Source organism: Solenopsis invicta, chromosome 5 (assembly GCF_016802725.1).
Source record: "Solenopsis invicta isolate M01_SB chromosome 5, UNIL_Sinv_3.0, whole genome shotgun sequence".
NCBI lineage: Eukaryota > Metazoa > Arthropoda > Insecta > Hymenoptera > Formicidae > Solenopsis > Solenopsis invicta.
This window is the reverse complement of record NC_052668.1, coordinates 23,449,874-23,469,968: the sequence shown is the minus strand read 5'-3', so window position 1 is coordinate 23,469,968 and position 20,095 is coordinate 23,449,874. Positions and strand designations below refer to the sequence as shown.

At 39.0% G+C, this 20,095-nt stretch overlaps 3 protein-coding genes and 1 long non-coding RNA gene across 18 annotated transcripts in view; 2 read left to right on the top strand and 2 right to left on the bottom strand.

Annotated features, from left to right (window-relative positions):
- The window catches only part of LOC105195215 (probable phospholipid-transporting ATPase IA), a 37,281-nt gene extending 32,098 nt beyond the window's left edge, over positions 1 to 5,183 (top strand). For 5 of the 12 annotated variants that reach the window (XM_011160535.3, XM_039449302.1, XM_026130924.2 and 2 more), the window contains one exon: positions 2,235 to 3,230. In XM_011160535.3, the coding sequence (XP_011158837.2) occupies positions 2,235 to 2,508 (274 nt within the window). In that variant the 3' untranslated portion in view covers positions 2,509 to 3,230. Of the gene's footprint in view, positions 1 to 332; positions 1,084 to 1,464; positions 3,231 to 3,513 lie in introns of those variants that run through there. The other 7 variants (XR_005574785.1, XM_039449304.1, XM_039449303.1 and 4 more) reach the window with 7 other exon arrangements.
- Positions 4,851 to 10,819, bottom strand: LOC105195358. Its single transcript, XM_011160733.3, has 6 exons — positions 9,812 to 10,819; positions 9,080 to 9,322; positions 8,213 to 8,616; positions 7,400 to 7,985; positions 6,512 to 7,147; positions 4,851 to 6,283 (listed from the first exon to the last, which is right to left on the bottom strand). The coding sequence occupies exons 1-6, from the start codon at positions 10,150 to 10,152 to the stop codon at positions 5,611 to 5,613; spliced, it is 2,883 nt and encodes a 960-aa protein (XP_011159035.1). The 5' UTR covers positions 10,153 to 10,819; the 3' UTR covers positions 4,851 to 5,610.
- Positions 10,820 to 10,973: 154 nt separating this feature from the next.
- LOC105195214 overlaps positions 10,974 to 20,095 on the bottom strand; it is a 46,997-nt gene continuing 37,875 nt past the window's right edge. For 3 of the 4 annotated variants that reach the window (XM_011160530.3, XM_026130952.2, XM_011160532.3), the window contains exons 7-14: positions 19,492 to 19,561; positions 18,412 to 18,729; positions 18,102 to 18,255; positions 17,403 to 17,743; positions 16,686 to 16,799; positions 16,372 to 16,470; positions 11,762 to 12,325; positions 10,974 to 11,500 (exon numbers count right to left, since the gene is read on the bottom strand). In XM_011160530.3, coding sequence (XP_011158832.2) covers positions 11,333 to 11,500; positions 11,762 to 12,325; positions 16,372 to 16,470; positions 16,686 to 16,799; positions 17,403 to 17,743; positions 18,102 to 18,255; positions 18,412 to 18,729; positions 19,492 to 19,561 — 1,828 coding nt within the window. In that variant the 3' untranslated portion in view covers positions 10,974 to 11,332. The remainder of the gene's footprint in view (positions 11,501 to 11,761; positions 12,326 to 16,371; positions 16,471 to 16,685; positions 16,800 to 17,402; positions 17,744 to 18,101; positions 18,256 to 18,411; positions 18,730 to 19,491; positions 19,562 to 20,095) is intronic. The other variant, XM_011160531.3, reaches the window with a different exon arrangement.
- Positions 14,533 to 18,170, top strand: LOC113003071. The gene is made up of 3 exons (XR_005574787.1): positions 14,533 to 16,194; positions 17,361 to 17,751; positions 18,006 to 18,170. It is a non-coding gene; the product is annotated as an uncharacterized LOC113003071 (long non-coding RNA).

Sequence of the window (20,095 nt, the reverse complement as noted above, 5' to 3'; positions counted from 1 at the left end):
GTGCATGGCTTTCTAGATTCTAGCTCCATTTTCGCGTGTTTGTATTTGTATTTGAGAACAAACTTACATTGCTTGAGTAATCTGACTAAAATTGGAAAAACATTCTCTATAAATATTTTTTTTATATATTTAGGTGCATGTATGTAACAATCATCTAATCCAATCTAATTACGAGAAAGTTATCCGATTTTTCGAAAATAATGCTGTTATTTTGTTTGTTATGTATTGTTTGTACTAATCGTTTTTCGGAGTGCATTTTGAAAGTGACAAACGTTTTATTATGCCTAATATCGTTGCCTCCTAATCGAGCGGATAAATATGAATTATGACAGGAGGTCGACGAAGCGATGGTTATTGAGTCGATATTGGATCTCGATTTGTCCGCGACGAAGACGCAGTAGGCTGAGAGTGTTTCCGTTTGTAGCACGTGGCTCGTGGTTCACGCACCGTTCCGAGCATGCATCAACTGCAACACTTCAGATCTCATATACCTGAATAATCCGTCCATTTGATACGCTCCCGTCTTCCACAAGAGCGCCAATGTAGTAAGCGTTTTAATACGTGCGATTACTATGCGCGTACACATTCCTTTCGAATGCAATAATAGGATTAACGCGATAAATTCTGTACAATACAAAACGCTCAATTCCGTATTTTATACAGCTACAATTTTCCATATACGTATATCCAGAAATATTTATAATTTTTTGTTTGAGTTATGTTAATTTAAAACGTTGTGTATATATATTTCTTATATTTTCTTATATTTCTTATAATTTTTTTATATTTAGTATGATATTCAAAGAATAAATTTATAAGTTTAATTTAATAATTGTAATAATTTAATTACTGTATATTTATTTAATTTAGATGTGTATTGAACGTGTTATATGCAATAGAACCTCAGCTTTTATTCCTAGTTCAATTACTTGCATTATTTTATAGAACTATAAAAAATAATGCGTTACGGCAAGTGCTATAGGTTCCATTGTATATCTCTCTAATATATTTTCTGTTATCATTATCATTATTATTATTAACCCTGTTTTTATTGTTTGAAATTAAAGATTTATTTTTATTATACCATTACTTGGCATCATCAATCAATATGTGTATATATATATATATCCATTTACATACAGTATGGAACCTCTCTACTGACGGTAAATTAATCGTTTCAATTTTTTTTAAATTTTGTATACATACGTGCACATAAAATAACTCAATGGAGCTAGATTATCGTTATATATTTAGACCTTTACCTATATGACGAATGAATTCCAAGTCATGTAGTTTTATGAGAGCCCGTGTATATCCTCCCAACTATTCTCTTAGAGAGTAATAGAGCTTGTAGAAATTAATGGTCTATCAGCTACTATACTAATGTCCATTGTAAACTGTGATCTGTCATTCGTTAATGCGGTCTTTTTTTGATGTGTTCTCTTTACGTGGTATCCCGTGCAGGCCTGTGCATGCCATCGCCGATCTCGCGAGGTGTAAGTACTTCCCCAAGTAGCAGTACATGATTCTCAAGTACTCCTACTAAGTATATACCATCTTTTATTCTCCACAATACGAACAAGCGAGAACACCGCCGATTAAACGAGATCGCATGATGTAATAGTCGTTTGTTGTAGCGCTGGGTAAGAAAAGGGCCGAGCACAAAGCACAACGATTTGAAAACGGCAATCACGCAATTTTTTCACAATGTCTCGGTGTATAGCTCACGATCATTTTCTTCTATGTAATTGTTACTTATTTTAATCACGCCTGCGTACACACCCGGCTTGTCAGCGGCGCGCATGTTTAATTAATTAATTAGTTTCCTAATGAGCCTAATATCGATTTTTCCCTGTACGGATGAATGCACCCTTCACGATCTCCACGTTCCTCCATCTCCACGTTCGACTTCCACCCCGTTATCTCTCGTCTTAATTAATTCCTGCATGGTAATCACACCGCACTTACTGTCACGTTATATCCATAATATTCGTCAACGTGAAAACGAAAAAAGAAAAGACTCCCACGGAGCTCGCGTTGAGATTGAAACATGTCGGCCGGCAGAAAATTCGGAGGGCAAAATTATAAAGCGACGATTTTAGATAGACACTAAAAAAAAAAGAAAGAATCATAAAGTACGTCGTTTTGTTCGTGTGACAACGCACGAGCGCGAGGGTGTGCTCCCCGACCAGCCCGAGAATCTCTAAATCATTGCTGAATGCCCGGCTTTGCAGATTGACCGAGACGGCGAGGTTGCTGAAAAATGTTAAAAGCGTTTTCACCAGGCGCTCGAACGCCGCCTCCAGAGTCAGTGTCGAAGTGGAGCTATCACGTAAGTTGTCTCTTCCACAAGACACTCAGCACACAGCCGTGGAAATTCTCGTGTTTACGATTCCCGCGAGGGATGTCCCATCCCCTAACAACCCGGAATCGATTAACTCACCCTCCTGTTACTGTACGACCCTCGCGAAGTTATACTTTCTATATACTGGGGTAAAACTGTTCTAACGTGTTTTCTCGTACTTTATTCCACACTTAAAAATTTCTCGCACGCGCTTAATGTCTCACGGCTTTCCGTCCGTCCGTTCGTAAGCTTTCTTTTATACGACGAGTGCCGTCCCAAATTTTAAATTAATATTTCGAACAAGTTCTACGTGTTTTATTGACAAATTCAATTAATTAACTGCACACTCTTGCACATGCACCATTGTTTTACTTCTTAGCTGAAATTTATATTCCTTTTAGCAGCCGATGCATTGCGCTTGGCGCACCGGAAGTCGCGCCCTTCCTCTCTTTCGTTCTTAAAATTTCATGGTGTCCATCGCTCCGGTAAAACATAAAATTATAATAAAAGTCAAGGTAACGTCAAGTAGAAGGAAAAAATTATGATCTCACTCGATTTTGTGATGAATTCTTGATATAGCAATTATCTTAAAAGAAATTTTAATTTAAAAAAAATCACGTAAAAATTGCATTAAAATTTTATCGTCAAAAGTGTATCGAGTGAGAGCATAAATTTCTTTTTTAATTATTCTGTTTTGTGTTATCTTGATCTCATTATGATTTTATGTTCTACTTAGCCACCTCGAAGTCGGACAGTGCGAAACTTCCGGAACGCCTTGTACATATATACAGCTGTGATTTTAATTAGCGGAACGATACGAGACTAGAAAACATTTTATTTCTGCTATAAATAGCGCTTACTGAATCTCAATCTCAATCTCGATACTCAGTATTGTATCTAGCTATTATATCTTCAAGCAATACCGTGAATTTCCGGCTGCTACAGACGCGTCTAGCGATGGGCTGATATAAATCCGACAGGTTCCGTTTTTCGAAATTACTTTGCGCGAAGTCTAGTGGAATCCTCGTGGGCCTCTGCGGTCCAAATTGCTTGAAAAATTTATGAGAAGGATATCGGATAGCCCATCGCTAGACGCGATGAATTAGACAAATTAGAAGGCAGACCAAGCGATGTTTCGCATGCCCAATTAATGAACGTTCTTACGGCAGAGATTAATGAATTGCGACCTTTGTTATTGCGCATGCTGCGCGATGCAGATGGTTTCGCGTTCTCTCAAGAGGAGGGTGGCTCGGTGACCCAGACGGACGTGATCAGAGCCTACGACACGAATCTTCCGAAGCCCGGCGGCATGTGATTTAAGCGAGGCAGCCGCCGTGCGGCGAGGTGATGCTGGTCGCTCTTCCAAGCGGCCTGAGAACGGGCAGGGAGCCTCGTAGCTCTGCGTTTTACTCGACTGACACGGGAGGGAATCATCAGAACGACGAATGACATCGGGATCAAATCGACGACGGGCCTGAGGACCGGAGGAGACTCGAGAGAAAAAAAAATCCTATCCTTCAATCGGTCGTGCTTCGCTAACAGTTAGAATCTGACCGATCCTAACGAAAATGGCCTTTCAATCGAACGACTGATCACTAACTAATTTTATTTTGCTGGACTTCTCGCTGAGCAAAAAGGGAATTATATATTTGTAACTTGACGCGTCACGTCTGGAATGGACGTTTAATTTAATCGGTAACGTTAATGTTCGAAGCGAAGGAATTCTCTTTGAATAGCTACAATCCACTTTTGCAGGATGCTCTGATATTAGCGCGAGTAATATCAGTTATTTTGATACTCCGTGAAATTTTATTCTGATATACCAAGTAGAGATCTCATCCTTGAAGTGTCGGGTAGCGATGTGTGTCTGCAGCTGCATTTCGCTCGCGCGATGCATTTGGAAACGCATTTCGCGTTAGCGTTAGTCAAAGTTGCGTGCACCGAGTTCAACATGTAAAAAAAAAGAGAAAAGAGAAAAACCGCGTCTATTCTCGTAGAACGCAGGAGCAAGATGCCGCTCTGCTTCTTCTTTTGAGGAACAAAAATTGTGCTAATTATTCAAGTTGTAATTCCGATCTTAAATGTGTTAAAATACATATATATATTTGTTTTATACGTAAATAGATTTGTCGTGCGAGATAATTATCTTGGGGACGCATTCGAGTGGGATCTTTCTTGAATTACAAATATCCTCTACAATGTTATGCATATGTATATATGCATGAGTCTAATGCTTGTTTCCACCAACACAAATTAATTTTAATCTCAGTTTAACTTACTCTTTATCTTTCTTTAATTCTAAATAGTTTTAAGAATTGGAAAAGGATAAGGAGTAAGTTAAACTGAGATCAAATTTAATCTACATTATTGGAAATGAACATAAGAGGAAATTTGTACATTTCGAAATTGGAGGTTCGGCGATCGCGACACGATGGAGGATTACATTCGATTTCGTGCCAGAAAAAGACTGTTCCCCTTGTCCGATATTATATATATGTACATTACGTTATTCTATATCTTTACTTTTAAATTAATGACGTAGATATTTCATTATATTTCATTACTGTACATACACAAAACTGCATTGTTATCTAGTCAGAATCTGGTACCTATCAATTCAGAGATTCACTTTTCTGACTGTTGTAATACACTCTTTTTTTAAGTTTACGACTGAGAACTTTAATAGAGAAATATATGTATGTTTATATATATGTATATAGATTTATATATACATATATAATATACATGTGTATATATATGTCTACACGTATTATACATATAATACGTGTAAAATAACAATTGTATACACTATGTTCGGAATAAAACGGTGATAAAGAAATCGTCTTAATTCCTTCCCTTTCCCAGACGAAAAAAATTTTAACAAATTAGAAGTGCATAAAGTACCAATTAGTACTTAATATTTATGAGACAATATCCAAAGGCTTATATTTATTAAAGTGTTATAGCAATAATAATCATACAAAGCGCATGTAGATATGGTATTTCGCGAATAAAAGCACTTCTGAATAAATCATATGCATATAATACTGAATGGTCCAGTACGCCATTATCCTAAAGAGAATGTTTATGGGTGAACAATTGGCGCAGCTTCCCAATATGTCAATATTTTACCTTATATGCTTTGTTCTCGAAATAATGAAATAATTCTGTCGAGAACTGTCGTTGAACACGCGACGATAATTAGAATTGGCAATTGCACATCGATCGCCAATAATGTAATCTCGATCAAAATCGATGTTTTGGATTCAAGTTTTCCTCGGTGGTTCCAATTTGAGGCTGATGAAAAAGTTCTCGCGGTCCTCCCTGTAGCGCGCTTTCAAAAGATACTCGCACGCGAACGAGTTCAACGGGAAATTGTAGCTCAACGCGAATCTCTGGCAGTCCGTTAACCATGTCGCAATATTGAGGATACGTCTTCTCCTTGAGTCCACGTTCTTCAATTTTCTCTCATTTTCCAACCGTATTTTCGTCTCTAACGCGATCACGCGCCAACGATGGAAAAATCTGCGCATGAGGTATCGCTCTCTGCAAGTCCAAACTTCGTCTTTGGTTTCGTCAGCGATGTTTTGGCGCGCAGTGAACTTTATTCTGGCCAGCGTCGCTGCGAGAATACGTTTAGCTAGAGATTGCTTAGATTCTATTAGATTCTTGTCATCTGAGTGAAAATTGTTGAAGTTATTATTAATAGATAAGGATTCCGAAGCCTCGCCGATTCGCATAGCTGATTGTCTCCTTGTGGAGGACGGTACAAAGTCTGCTTGAATTTCTCTCAGACCGTTTAATCCCAGAACCTTGATCAGAAAGTGGCCAACATACGGCATGTAAGGTGGATTGCGTTTTGCTGCGGCCCAGAGTCTTTGATACTTCGAACAACGTGGGCTCTTGTAAATCTTGGACAGCCTCTCCATCGCCGCGTACCTAAAATATGTATAAGTGCATTGAAGAAATATATTATATTTTTTTTATATTTACAAAACCGAATTATTAAATTAGGATCCGAAAATACTCCCCAGATTTTATTTATTAATTTATTCACGTGGCTCAAAGAAACCCAATCACGAAGAAGATTTACAGTAAATATCACTGATTAAGTATCAAAGGGAATTATCTTCCGAATTATCTCTAATAGTTAATAAACTGGGAAACCTGCTGGCGTGATGAATTCTCAGGTAGGACCAGCTTTTCCGGAGCCTGTAAATCGGCGGGGCCTGCAAACCGGCCAGGATGGATCTGCAGGACTGAAAATTACCGAGCGCAAGACACTTGTCGGCAGCGTTGATAAATCTCGCTATGATCCTGGTCCTCATGTCGAGCTGCTTGATCGCGAGAATCTCGCTGATGGTCAGGCAGGCGATGCGATGGCTGAAGGCGATCCACGCGCCCAGATTCGGCGCGTTCCGCGACGATCTTTGATAGATCAGCGCCTCGATCTCGGTCGCGGGGATACGAACGAAGAGATCGCGATCGATCGATGTGAGTTGCGTAGCGAGGGTAGTGCTGTCCAAGTCCCAGATGGTTATGCGAAAGTTCATCCTTAACAATCTCCGTAATTGCGCCGTGCCCTCGTCGACATTCTCTTTCGTCTTTCCGTCTCGTTTGCACGCGCCGTTGATGGAAAGCATGCGGTTCAAGAGACTGCTGGATTTCCCCGTAATCGCAGCCTCGGAATTGTCGGTTTCGCCTGAGAGCCTATTCTTTCGTCGACAGAAAAACTTTCTTCTTGTCTGTCTCTCCTTCTCGCGTCGAAAGTTCTGGAGAGACGCCAAGTGATGCCTCAGCTCTCTATCATAAGAGGACCTTACGTAAGAGATCGCTAACAAGCTGACGATTAAATCATCTTGTAATGAACGATCTCTTCTCAAATCATTTAATAAAAAATGCAACTCCACATCGAGCGATTAAATTAAAATAAAATTACGGATTTTCTTTTTTAAAAACTTGCCAAAGTTTGATATTCGAGTTGATCTTTTGTCGATTAAAATATAAGTTGCATATTCGCGGTTTTCGAGAAGACAAATGTTCTTCTCGCATCACCTGTACACAGTCGCCGCTGCCTGAGGCCTGTACCAATATTCTGGCGTCCAGAAGAGTATTACTCGTCCTCTGGTGACGGCACCAATGATGTTAGATGCTCCAGATGTCAAGGCGGCGCAGGAGACGCTGGCTGTTAACTGACGGCGCGAGACCGGAAGTCTTAGCTCTGGGTCTGAGGGCTGTTTATGGATATTGACTGCGCTCGGTGATCTGTGAGTCTGCACGGATTCCCGCTCACCAGGCTCTACCGACCACGGTCCGAGGGCGTGTAAGAAATGCGCCGCCGAAGAAAAGCCGTATCTCCGCGGATGCCTCTGACCCTTCAAGGATCGACAATTGTCCTCCCAGACCGTCACGCCGTTCTCGAGCAGCTTGCGAGGATCGACGACGTCGACGTAGCCAGAGTCACCGCGATAGGGACCCAGAATCAATTCGGAATTGCATTTCTCTGGCACTCCGAGACCGAAACGCGATATCTTCGACTTTAAAGATCCTCTCGGTTCCTTCTGGTTTTGCTGTTGGCGTTTTCCGTATTTCTTTTCTACGTGCTCTACGAAATCGTCTTCGAAGAGCATCCTCCGGTGCTCTAAATATTTTTAATTGTTGACGTTTATGTAATGTGTCTCTTTCAATCGGAAAATATTTGACTTTATACTATTCCATTTAATTGATTCATTTAATAAATAAGTCATAATGTTTCGCTTTCTCTAAAGTCTCTATTCTTTTAAAATGTCTATGTGTGTATATTAGAGAAACTTGGAGTTTTTAAATGTAAATACATAAGGAAAATTGATGTGCAATAATTTTACAAACCGTGACATCGGCTGTGCTTTCCAAGAATATTAATGCCAACGCTACTGTCCAGTTGGCACATGTTGCAAGGCGAACTTTTGTAACTCGCGGTGTAATCACCACGACGTACGTTGCGGTTTCTTGCGAAAAGAACATTGCAGAGCCCACCAGCGCGTTGCAATCTCGCCGGACCACCGGACCTCGTCTGACACGGCCAGCTGTGACAGGATTTCTCGTAGGCGATGTAACGCGTGTGATCATCCAGTTCGTATCTGAGATCCTCCAGGCTTGCTCCGGCGAATCTCACTGGGACCGGTGTATAATGGCCGTTCATCAATTCGTTATAAGACGGTCCGAGGTACAAGTCCTTCTCGGTCCACGTGGGAGTAATATAGTCGCCGGCACCTCCGTAATGATTACATACTCTATATTTGTTTTTTTTTTAATATGCGATATTCATGCGGTTTCGAGCGAATTAGAACGTTTTCTGCTAAATCTAAATTGACACTAAACTCATCATTTTTAAGCGATTAATGAAGTACAATTTAATATGCGATATTATTCGCGAAAAATGTGTACGGAAAGAATAATTTTTCTGAAGTATCTAAAAATTTAACTAGATACAGATCTGAAAATAATTTTGTTGGACCATCAAAATAATTACGAAGGATATTCAAATATATGATTTTCATACAGCATTGACCAATTCAACATTGTGCAATCTGTGATGAATTAGCAATGCTACAAAAAGTTTTGACATTCTGGCAAACAGTTTGTACGACCTACATAATTATTTTATTTAACAAAAAATTTTTTTCAGACCTGTACACAATTACAATTTTAAATAGTAGCAAAACCGTTCTTTCTGTAATGTAAAAATTAATTTACACCGGTTGCCATTTGAATATCGATCTCTTGCGTCTCACGTCGCGATTATTCTTGACTTCAATCTCGGATGACAGTAAATACAGGGCGCTACTGCTCGACGAGCTCGCCGCAGTCGTTTCGGACAACGAGCTACCATCTGCCTTAGATGCCAGTAATCTTCGTACATGTTCGCACCAGATTCTCCAAGAAACTTTGCGCCGCGCACCGCCGAGCTCGTAGTAATTAGCTCGACCATCAACGAATCTAAGGGTACAAGTCTGAGATGAAAATCCGAGAATAAAAAATTCACTTTCAAGATTAAAAATTTATCTACGGATTTTCTGATTTTTGTTTAAGGATGTATTACACATATTTTCAAAAAATAAAAAAAGTAAAAATTACAGATTATTCTATACCGTATTTGAAAGTAATGGAAACAAGTCTTGTATAAATCATTTTAAACACTTTTTAAAGTATTTATTTTAAAAAAATTATTATTTTCATTGTTACTTTTTTAATAATTTAATTTTTAATAAAATAAAGTACAAATTTAAAATATAAAATGTGTTAGTTAAATAAAAATATAATATTCACACAATTTTCATATGTACATATATAGTTTAAAGTATAAATGTTATTTTCAGTTTCAATTTACTTTGCAAAGACTGTGTGATACATCCTTAACGTTAAAGGAGAGAAAGTTGAGATTTGATTTTCTTTGTACTTCTCGTTTTGTCTGTCAAAGTAGTATACCTTGCCTTCAGAGTTCTACGACGTCTCCTCCGGAACACGCTGAGCGTAACATATTCTAAGGGATATATGGACACGAGTTCAAAGCTTTCAATACTGGTGTCGATACTAGATGGGCAAAAGAAACTGGGATTGGTTTGGATGACGTCGGCGGCAACGATCAGCTTGGTCGACGTGAGACCGAGGGCGACCTGACGGATTCCACGTCCGTTTCTCGTGGTCTCCGCAAACGGCGACTCCACTAGGATCGTCTCGGTAAAGTCACAGTACTCCGATAGCAATAGCTTGCGTATCCTGTTACCCCGCGACCGACCGGGCAACCTCGCTCCACGTGAAGCGTTCATGAATAACTTCTCTCGCACGGCGAGGAAGGGGATGGTATAGCGTTGCGCGGATCATCTATGAGATTCTGGATGAACGGAGGATTTTCAAAGCGCTCGAGGTTCGTCTACTTGTCAGTGCCTAACCGCGCTGGATTAACGCTTCCTCGATCGAAATGTCAGGGAAAATTGCGTGATGCTGTTAGTATCTACAGGCAACTTCTCGGGAGATGTCCTATAAAGGGTGGGAAATATACAATACTTTCGCTTGTTAACTGAAATTAAAATCGCATAATGAATTTTAGATATTATGTTTGTAATATCGAAATTTGTAAGAATCGTTTTAAGGGAGTATTCTCGCTTTAATATTTTTACTTTCTTTTTCGAAATTTTCTTATTGAAAATTGGAAAAGTTGAAATTTTTATTTGATTGTAAGCCAGACGAGAGAGAACTAAGTTATAAATATTTCCTAAAAATATTGAGTTTCTCAGATTAAAACTGAATAAGTCAAAATAGAAGTGTTTTCTTAAAAAAAATATTATTAAAGAAAACAAATTTAAAATTTTGTAAATTTATACGTCAACAACAATTTTTGTAAATATTTAATCTGCTGTTTTTTTTTCAAAGTTCACTGTTTAAAAATGTTCAACAAAATAACCGATTTTTTTGAAAGTAAAAATACCCCTTTAATCTTAATTTCTCTTTTTCTCTCACTCTTGAAAAAGAAGAAGAAAAAGAAAAAGGAGAAGAAGAAGAAGAAGAAGAAGGAGAGGAAGGATCTTAAACGCTTTTTGGTTTTTGTATTTTAATTCAGGAAATCGATAAGGGTTTCATGATCAAGCACTTTACGTGTCGTCGGTTTTATTTAAAAATTCAACATCTCGTCGAATTTTCCGTTAAGATTCGTACATAGCCGCGATCGCAGTAGATTACATTCAAAAGACTACGTGATAAATACTGGTCGTGAAACCTCGTCTCGATTAATAAGAATTAGCTCTCCTTCACTCTCCTTACGCTCAGTATATAATACGATAATAAATAAGATATAAAAAACATGTACGTGTAAAAGAACCTCACCAATAGGGGGAGCGCCTTTTCACTTATATAATTAAGTCGGAATGGTTAGCGAAACGTGCAAAAATGTACAAAATTTACGAAGATACAAGATGATTGTTGCTACGTCTTTTCGACTCAACTGCACTCTTATCGACTACTGTTCTCCGGATTCACTTTGATGGTGACTTTGTTGCTGAGAGCGGAAGCAAGCTTCTCGATGTTGCTCTGCAGAAGCTTGTTCGGCTCTGAATTCGTTGTTTCGTTGCTGGACGTCGCTGCATTTTCGTGAATAGTCTTCACGGGCGACTGATTTTCCTAAAACACAAAAACAAGGTCGCATTTTTTTTTTCGAAACGTCGTTTTCTTTGCGAACAAATTAGCTATTAAAATATAAAAATCACAAGAATCATCAAAAAATTCTATAAATTCGAATAATACTCGGGAAAAAGATATGCAGATGAAATATTTATAACGATCATAATTTTAGTTTCTTTCACATAATTTTCCTAAAGACCCATCCTTTTTTGCTATGACTGTCTTATTCACGATTTTACTTTATAATTGATGTACGCTTACGCCTTCAGTCTTTTTTCTGAGGTTCGACCTTTGCAGGGTCGCGGCAAGTTCGTTTTGCAGTCTGGAAACGACAGGGCCATTGTCCAACTCGTCGATAACGCCGTTCTTGTCGCGACCCGGCTGCTGCGGCAAGAATTCCAATCTGGATGGCTGCTTCGTCTCACCCTCGTACGTTCCTATCCTGATGGCCACTTTGCTGCTGGGTTTCGACGATTGAGCGCCGTTAGTCGGCGAGACCGACACGGACGAGGTCTTCACGAGTTCCGCGACGGGGCTCGTCGCGGCATCCTTGGGTATCTTGCTCCCGGTACCAATGTGACGTGGACTACCGTTTGTCGAGGACGGGCTCGTGATTGAAAAGTACGTCGGCGGTGGTTTCGGCACTGTGTTGGGCGTTTCCTTCAGCTTGAATGACTCGATGCTTTGCATCTCCACCGAGTCGTCGCTGTTCCGATTTTTGGAAGGAAGAGGAAGCGGAGGCGCCGGCGGTGGCACCGGAGGACCCGTCGTCACTGTTGTCGCCGCCGTCGTCGTTGTCTCGTTGAGCGTCCTCTTCTCCTGTTCCTGAGAATGTAACAGAACGCAATATGTTAATGTGTTAATTACAAGAAATTTATAATTGACACATTAATATATCAGACTGGAGAGTGAAATTGAAATTAAATTGGAATTTAATTGATCAAAGAAGAAACTAATCTCAAGTTTCGTGAACTTTGAGCAATCAAAGTCCAGTTTAATCTCCATTTCAATTTCTAGTCTGATAAGTAAATTTGAATATTCTGAATTGAATACATACAAAGGTGTAAACGAATAAGTGTCAGATATTATAGGATTATTTTCATCGACTACACGTTAAAAAAAATTCGTATAAACATGGAATAGAAATGCTTTTTGAGAAAGGAAGAATTTTATTGTGTAAGAATGGAATATCTTGAAACCAAAGCAGTTGACAAAAAAAATTTGAGGCAAAAATTGTATGACCTGAAGGGAGATAAATAATGATAAAATCAATTTTATTTTTGATTTTTCGATTACATGAGTATTTAAATAGAATTATATAATTTTTTTATATAAAGTATTTATATAAAAATAACATAAGGTATTGTAATATAAAGCATTTCTACAAATATTTTATGCTTCTGTTTAAGGCACAACATGTAGCGCGACAATATATAGAAACGTTACTAACTTAATAAACAGATTTCCTAATGCGGTGCCCTTTATTTTATTTTATATAATTTTTACTATTTTGTTTTGTTTGCCTTATCAACAGGTGTATCAGTTTATATCGTATCTCGATTTTATGTTTAAAATTGTATTACAAAAAAAATATAAATGAAACAGTTTTAGAATGCTAGAATAATTTAATATTAACAAAAATATCCTATTGTTAAATTACTCAATTTGTAAAAAAAAATTGTAAGGATATTATTTTTGCACTTAAAAAATTTATTTTTAAATAATTTTATATAAAAACAAGTCGAATATATATAAATTATGGATTTTTATTTCTTTCATCATCTAAGCAAATCATCTTTTTGTTAATAAAGTGCAATGTTTAGTTTATTTCCGTGAAATAAGGGAGTGTCGTTTTACAAGACCTATTGATGACTCAATTTCCTTTACTTTGTTCTGGTTTATTTCGACGTAAAATCAATTACTTCGTTTCCAAGATAATTCACTATTTGACATAAAATCCCTCCTATTTCTGATTGTGAGTCTTTCTAGACCCATGTTTATACAAACTTTTTTTTAATGTTTGATCAATATGGACTATTTTACGTTCTCAGAATATTTAACTTATTCGTTTACACTTTGTAAAAATGTTTTTACAAAATAAAATTAGATGTTAAAAGTATTGAATACGCATATTTCATTAATTAAAAAAAAAACTATTATTTATGGGACGATTAATATATAAATCTATGTCCCCAAAAAAAATTTACATTTTTTAAGAACAAAAATGTTTTTTTAATTTCTTAACAGGATAACATTAAATATACTCAATGACATAATATATCGTCCTTGGATACACGTGCCGGAGTCATAAATCGCATGTTAGCACTAATTGTTTTATATATAATTACTAACATTGTAAGGCGTGATTGTGACGAGGGCCTGTTTCCTCCTCATTGTGTCCATTGTATTATTCGCCTTCGAGTTTCTCTTATCCATAATACTTAATACTAAATATTCTAATTATAGTGATAGCGATCTCGGTAATTTAATACGTCACGTATCCCACTCTCTTCACGTTCTTCGTGAGCTATCTATTTTTCTTTGCACTTTTCACATTCAACGTATGTCAAGCAATCGCATATGTTATCTTCTACACATCACAATTTATTGTATTTTACACGAAATATGACTATATCTCCGTTATATACAGATGATATATCAGAACAATTTTATTTATAGCAGTTTCCGTTATTTCTTAACGTCCTGAAGCCCTACAATTTTTTTTCCTTAAAACTTTCTTCCGCTTTTCGGACGAAGAATGGTCGATAGAAAGGTCCCCTTTCACACACTGACGTCGTGATGCGCGAATATTCTCTCTTGTTCCCCACGCTTCCTCGCGTTTCTGTTTCCTTCGAATTCTTCGAAGACGACCTTGCGTTTTTTTTTTTTTCGGTATTTATTTCGCGGACCGCCGATCGCGCGACGCAACGACGGGCAACTGAGGAAACGCACGGCAAGAAGAGCGCACGTTACGTCGCCTTTATTCCTCCGGCGTTATTATGTAAGCCCTATTATTTTGCACGTCCGCCGCAATTCGTAGGAAACTGCAGTCGAGGCTGTGAGGAAAAAATGTGGCACAAGACCTCGCGAGTCGATGCGGCGCGGCGTGTCGCGTTGCACTCGCGGTATCGGATACCTCGCGCACGACGACGAGGACGACGAGGACGACGGAGCTCCACGATCACCGGTCGCCGGTCTCGCGACGAATGAATCCGCGAACGTCCCGATAACGATGATTAATGGACGATAAGGCGGCAACAAGCTGCCAACAGCTTGTGCAACAGCGAGCCGTCACCTGATCGCGGAGTAAAGCGAGGCAGTGATTTGTCGGCGAGAAAACGCTCAACCACACTCGGAAAAATAATATCCAGATTTATCTCCGAACAAAAAAATGAGGAACGTATGCTCGCGCGAAATCACTTTGTGCCGAGGTACACTTTAATCTAGATACATACGTTCTAATCTAGAGAGACACACAGTGTCGTTCCCGTTATTCTCATTATCCCGGCGATCTGAAGACAGTCGAGATACAGTTCGAGAATAATTATTAGTAATTGATATTTGCGACAGACTTGTTATTCGACAATCGAGTAAATCGTTGCAAATATTATCTTGTAAAAAGAAGGAAATTATAGACGTATTAGGAATAATCGTGATGCGCGCACTCGAGCAATTAATAAACTTGCTAATACGTAACTTCCGCAATCGAGCGAGGTCTACCTTCGCACGAATATCGCTCGTACATTTTCCTCGCCGCGCGGTAATACAAGAACTGAAACAAAACGTCGGGGAATACGTGACTTTAAGGTGTGCAAAAAGTGCTCGCTATCTCTTCGTCGTTTCAACAATACTACCGAGCGCGTCGCGGCGACCGATGTGTGCGTAGGTATACACACAGGTAAACATATCGGCGCGTCAGCAACGTACGCACGCACGTATGTACAATACACGCGCTACGTACGTGGTCTGCACGCCACACCGACGACGCCGACTATTCCGGGGTCTTCATAATTTCGTGCTCTTATCTGTTTGCACCGAGCGGCGGATCCTTGCTTAGCGGTTGTGTAATTAAAAACGCGCTACTCGAGCCGCCTGCAGTTAGCTACGCCTCGAAAATGCCCTCAGTCGAGAAAAAGCACGCAGGTCGAAAGACTCGTATCTTCGCCATCTGTTTTCTTCGACATCTCGTTAAAGCGAAATTAACTCGATACACGAGCTAGAAGCGGCTATTGTTTTCACACGCGCCGTACATCCATGTATGTGCTTTCGCGTAATCATTTTAATTCCACGCTGTTAATTACGATCACCTACCTACGGTGAGCTATCGTAATTGATATCGCGCGTGAAACCTTCCATTACGTTTCGATTGATTTTAACTTAGGTCTCTCTTATTTGATAACTTATTGATGATCCTTTACTATATTCCAGCTTTTTGCAATTTGTTCTACATTTCGTTAAAAATTTATTGATATTTAAAAATTAATTTAATTCATTGTGTTAACGTTGGAACAATATTGATTCGCACGATGTTAAATGCTTGATCGCAATTACATCGTGCAATACGTCACTAATCGCTCCGAAAGATAATACGCTTATCACTGAACAGTACATCAGACTGGCGTCAGGTGGACAATTGTTATCGCATAAAAGTTGGAGTTTCGCATATTTCGAATTCCGAACACGTGGCAAAGTTGGTAAGTTCGGGACGCTGATTTCTATTATTATAAGTTCAAAATTGCAACATATCTAAAAATATATTAAAAACGTGTGAAAGAATATTACTTTATGTCCCGAAATTTAAGTTGGGCAATTTTTAAAATAAACGACTCGCAAAATAAATTTGTCGACGGTTTTTTTAAATTCTCTCTTACCTTCTCTTGAACTTCTTTGGGAATCTGTTCCGAAGTCTGCGCCTTTTGTTGAGCAGAATTGAACATCTTTTGGTGTGCACGCTTAAATTCCTCCATGAGCTGCAAAAATAAAATGATTTGTCGATTTTATCGCATTGAACTTTCGATCTAATTAGTCAATTAGAAAACTCAATTTAGCTCCAAGTTGAAATAAATGCCGCATTAATTGATGATAGTAATAATAACGTTTAAATAGCACTGCACGATCCGGCCGTTGCTCAATTCGGATATTGCACATGAATTATAAACTCTTTGCATATGTGCAAGCAACTGACCTTATCGTGTGTGACTTTTTGCTCCTGCGACCTTAAAGCTTCGGGATTTTGAGGCTTGCGATTGTCCGGAGCTTTTTCCTTTGGCGCTTCCGCTTTAGCGGCATTGTTCAACCTCTGCAAGAAAAAAAAATAATGCGCGACGTATAGAAAATGCGAAATACGAATACAATAAATGTAGCGATAAATTGAAAATAATTATTAAATATAATTAATTGTTAATTTTTTAAATAAATTAAAAAATTACAAGATAAATGATATTTTATAAAACGTAATTCATCCTAGAAGGGAAATAAAAAAAGTCATAGTTTCGAGAAAAACAATTTCAATCTTTGTGATAAAGGGTAATTCCCACATCCTGATTAACAAAAGATTAAATTTTTTTGCAAAACATTATATCGCGAAGTACTTGAATTCAATCGATACTCATCAATGTCCATCGCGATAGACACGAAGAATATAAAACATAAATGATATCGTGGATAAACATACTAATCGAAAAGATATCATTGCAAAATAACCATGGAGAAAAAATGACGAGTACGTTCAACAAAAAGAAAAAACAAGCAGTGTCGTGATTGCGATATACATGATAATAACGCACGATGGAACGCATTTATAGGCACTGTGTTGAGAATAACATTTTGCTCTCGAATTGTTCTCGGAATCTTATCACAGAAGAAGATCCGTGATCGATTTTATCTTCAACGTCGGTCTTACCTGCTGCGCTCGCCTCTGCAACTCCTGCGTGATGGCGGTGCTCAGATCGGTGCTGGCGATCGGCGACGTCCTGGCGACATCCTTGCGCGGCGTCGCGTACGTGGCCGTCGAGGTGTCCGTCGTTTTGCTAGCGACGCTTCCGGACCCGGCACCGGTCGCCACCGAACCGTAAGAGACGGTGGACGCCGGCTCGCAGGACGACGTCGACAGGGACGATGATGTCGACGCAGAATCCTTGCTGCAAGACGACTCGAGGCTCGACTCGGTCTCCGTCGAGCCGGTACTGCCCATCGACATGGTGCTGCCCATTTGCATGCCCATGGCGTTCATTGGTTTGGTCTCTGTAACGGTAAGAAACATACACGGTGACTTGTAATGGTAACGTGAAACGTTAGAAGCGAATGAGCCTCTTAAAATTGAAATGTTTATTAAAGAATACTAAAAGGTAGATAAATATAAATAAAATTGTGCTGTTAATTATTTAAGAGAGAATATGGTGTGAAAAATATTTGAAATTCTTTCAGCGCGAGCCAGGCTACATTTTATTTGTTATAAAGAAGTTGAAATGTCTATAAAGAGCTTGAAATATCTATGCTTTCGAAGGAACCGACTGCGTAAAGAGGATTTCTTTCGACTTGGCGCTCGAGAGAACGCGGTCATGTTATTATTCTAACGATGCTGCGGGAAAAGCCGTCAAACCTGCTGGCCATTTGTAAGGAAGTGGCGGCGGAGGTGCAGGTGGACAAACCGACTGATGCACCTCTACAGTCGTTATCGTCTTCCTCTCGGCCTCGCTCTGTCGCTGCATGAGTTGCAGGTCCGTCAATCGATTGCCGACCGCTTGGCCGTTTTCCTGGCGCAGAAAATTATTTGCGACACGTTAACATATCTTTCGCTCGTTTATTTAATTAAACCGGCTTATCCGATCGCTTAACGAAGCAATATTTAAAAATGAGGAACGACGGGATAACAAAAACAGATCGCGGCAAGAGCGCAGATATTTCCTTACTTTGGAGCCATGGTACATGGGCAAATCGTCCGCGGGTCCGTCATAAATCACGTCCTGCTGTCTCGCGTTATCTCGCCGATAGGCCAGCCGCCGATTAGCCTCGTCCCGCGGATTCGCGTCGAAATCGTGCACCTCGTAGTCAATCCTGGGCGCTACGGGATCATAAAGCGGCTCGTTGTCGATGTCATCGTCGTAATTGCCACGCGCATTGAGGTGATATTGCCCGCCCAGTACAGGCCGGTGATTCTGGTTCTGGTTCAAGCTCTGATTAACACGAATCACGGTTGTGTTATTCGGTTTACGCGACCATTCCGGCGCCTAGAAAACGGTCAAATTAAATCCCAATGAGAGAGAGAGCGTGAGAGGCGTTGCATCTCTGTCTTTCATAGGCCTCATACTTTGAAACTAAAAACAAGTCAAAATAAAAGATACGTATGTATTCGATTAGAGTATTGTGATTGCATCTTATTATTAATGGATGTGGAGCTAAGCAGAAAAAGGTCGGAAAAAATGAAGTATTTTATTTAAATAAAGATTTAAAATAAATTCAGTAATTATTTCAACAATTATTAATACAATGAATTATTTTTAACGTGATAATCAGGAGTAGAATTTAATTTCTATAAAACGATATATTTAATACAAATTTTATATGTTTAATATAATTATTATTTAAGAGTGGTTATTAATGGATTGAAAATTTTATATAAGTTAACATAAATTTTAAAGCATTCGTTATACATATCCTGCTTTTCTAAGAATAATAAATGTGTTTTATTCGGTGCATAACGGTAAAGGTTGATAAGCTACCGTGCTGCTTCTTATCGCATGGAACACGCTGCCGATAGGTCGATACATATTAAAATAACATATTTCGATAAGAGGTAAAACCAGCCAAAGTAAGAATATTATATGCAAATTTTTTCCAAAGTTGAATTTTCGAAGCCTAATAAAAGAGAAGTTAATTTAAGTTGTTTTGTTCTCCAAAAGCTCTAGTCAGCGCAACTATAAATAGCTCTTGAAGCTTTGCATTGCGTAATTCTGTGGAAAGCGAGATAATCTATTAAAAAAATTCTTTACCTGATCCATCTGCGCCCACTCGGAAGAGGAACTGCAGCTGGTGGTCGACAGGGCGAGGGGACAGCATATCCTACAACGTCACACCCGGAAATGAAGTGAGATTTGTCCGATTATGCAAGCGAGTTCGTGCCGACTTCGAAGGAGCGGAATTCGCGGGACGTGCGTTTTTATCGCAAGAATACCGCGGGAGGAGAACAAGGAACGGAATAAATGTTTATATACGTGGCGGTAAGGAATTCGAGCTGCGGCGGACTATACGATCGTTATCATCGAGTGTCCTATTAATGGACCGACTTTCTCTCGGTGTAAATTCATTGATGGCACCCGATAACCATTGGAAAAGACACGTGCATAACGCGTACCGTAGATATAATACACACGCACACGCGACTCGCGCTCTTTCCGACTTTGCGATAAATGGAGTGATCTGTTATTGTCGATAGATCGCTCTGAAATATCTGTTACGGCAATCTGCAATGACGTATTAACGTTCAAAGCTTCGGAATTAATCAGTGCTGACGAAATATTGAAATAGATTCAATAAAAATAAATATAATTAAAGGATACATTTATAAAAAAAATTTAAATAAATATTTTGTGCGGT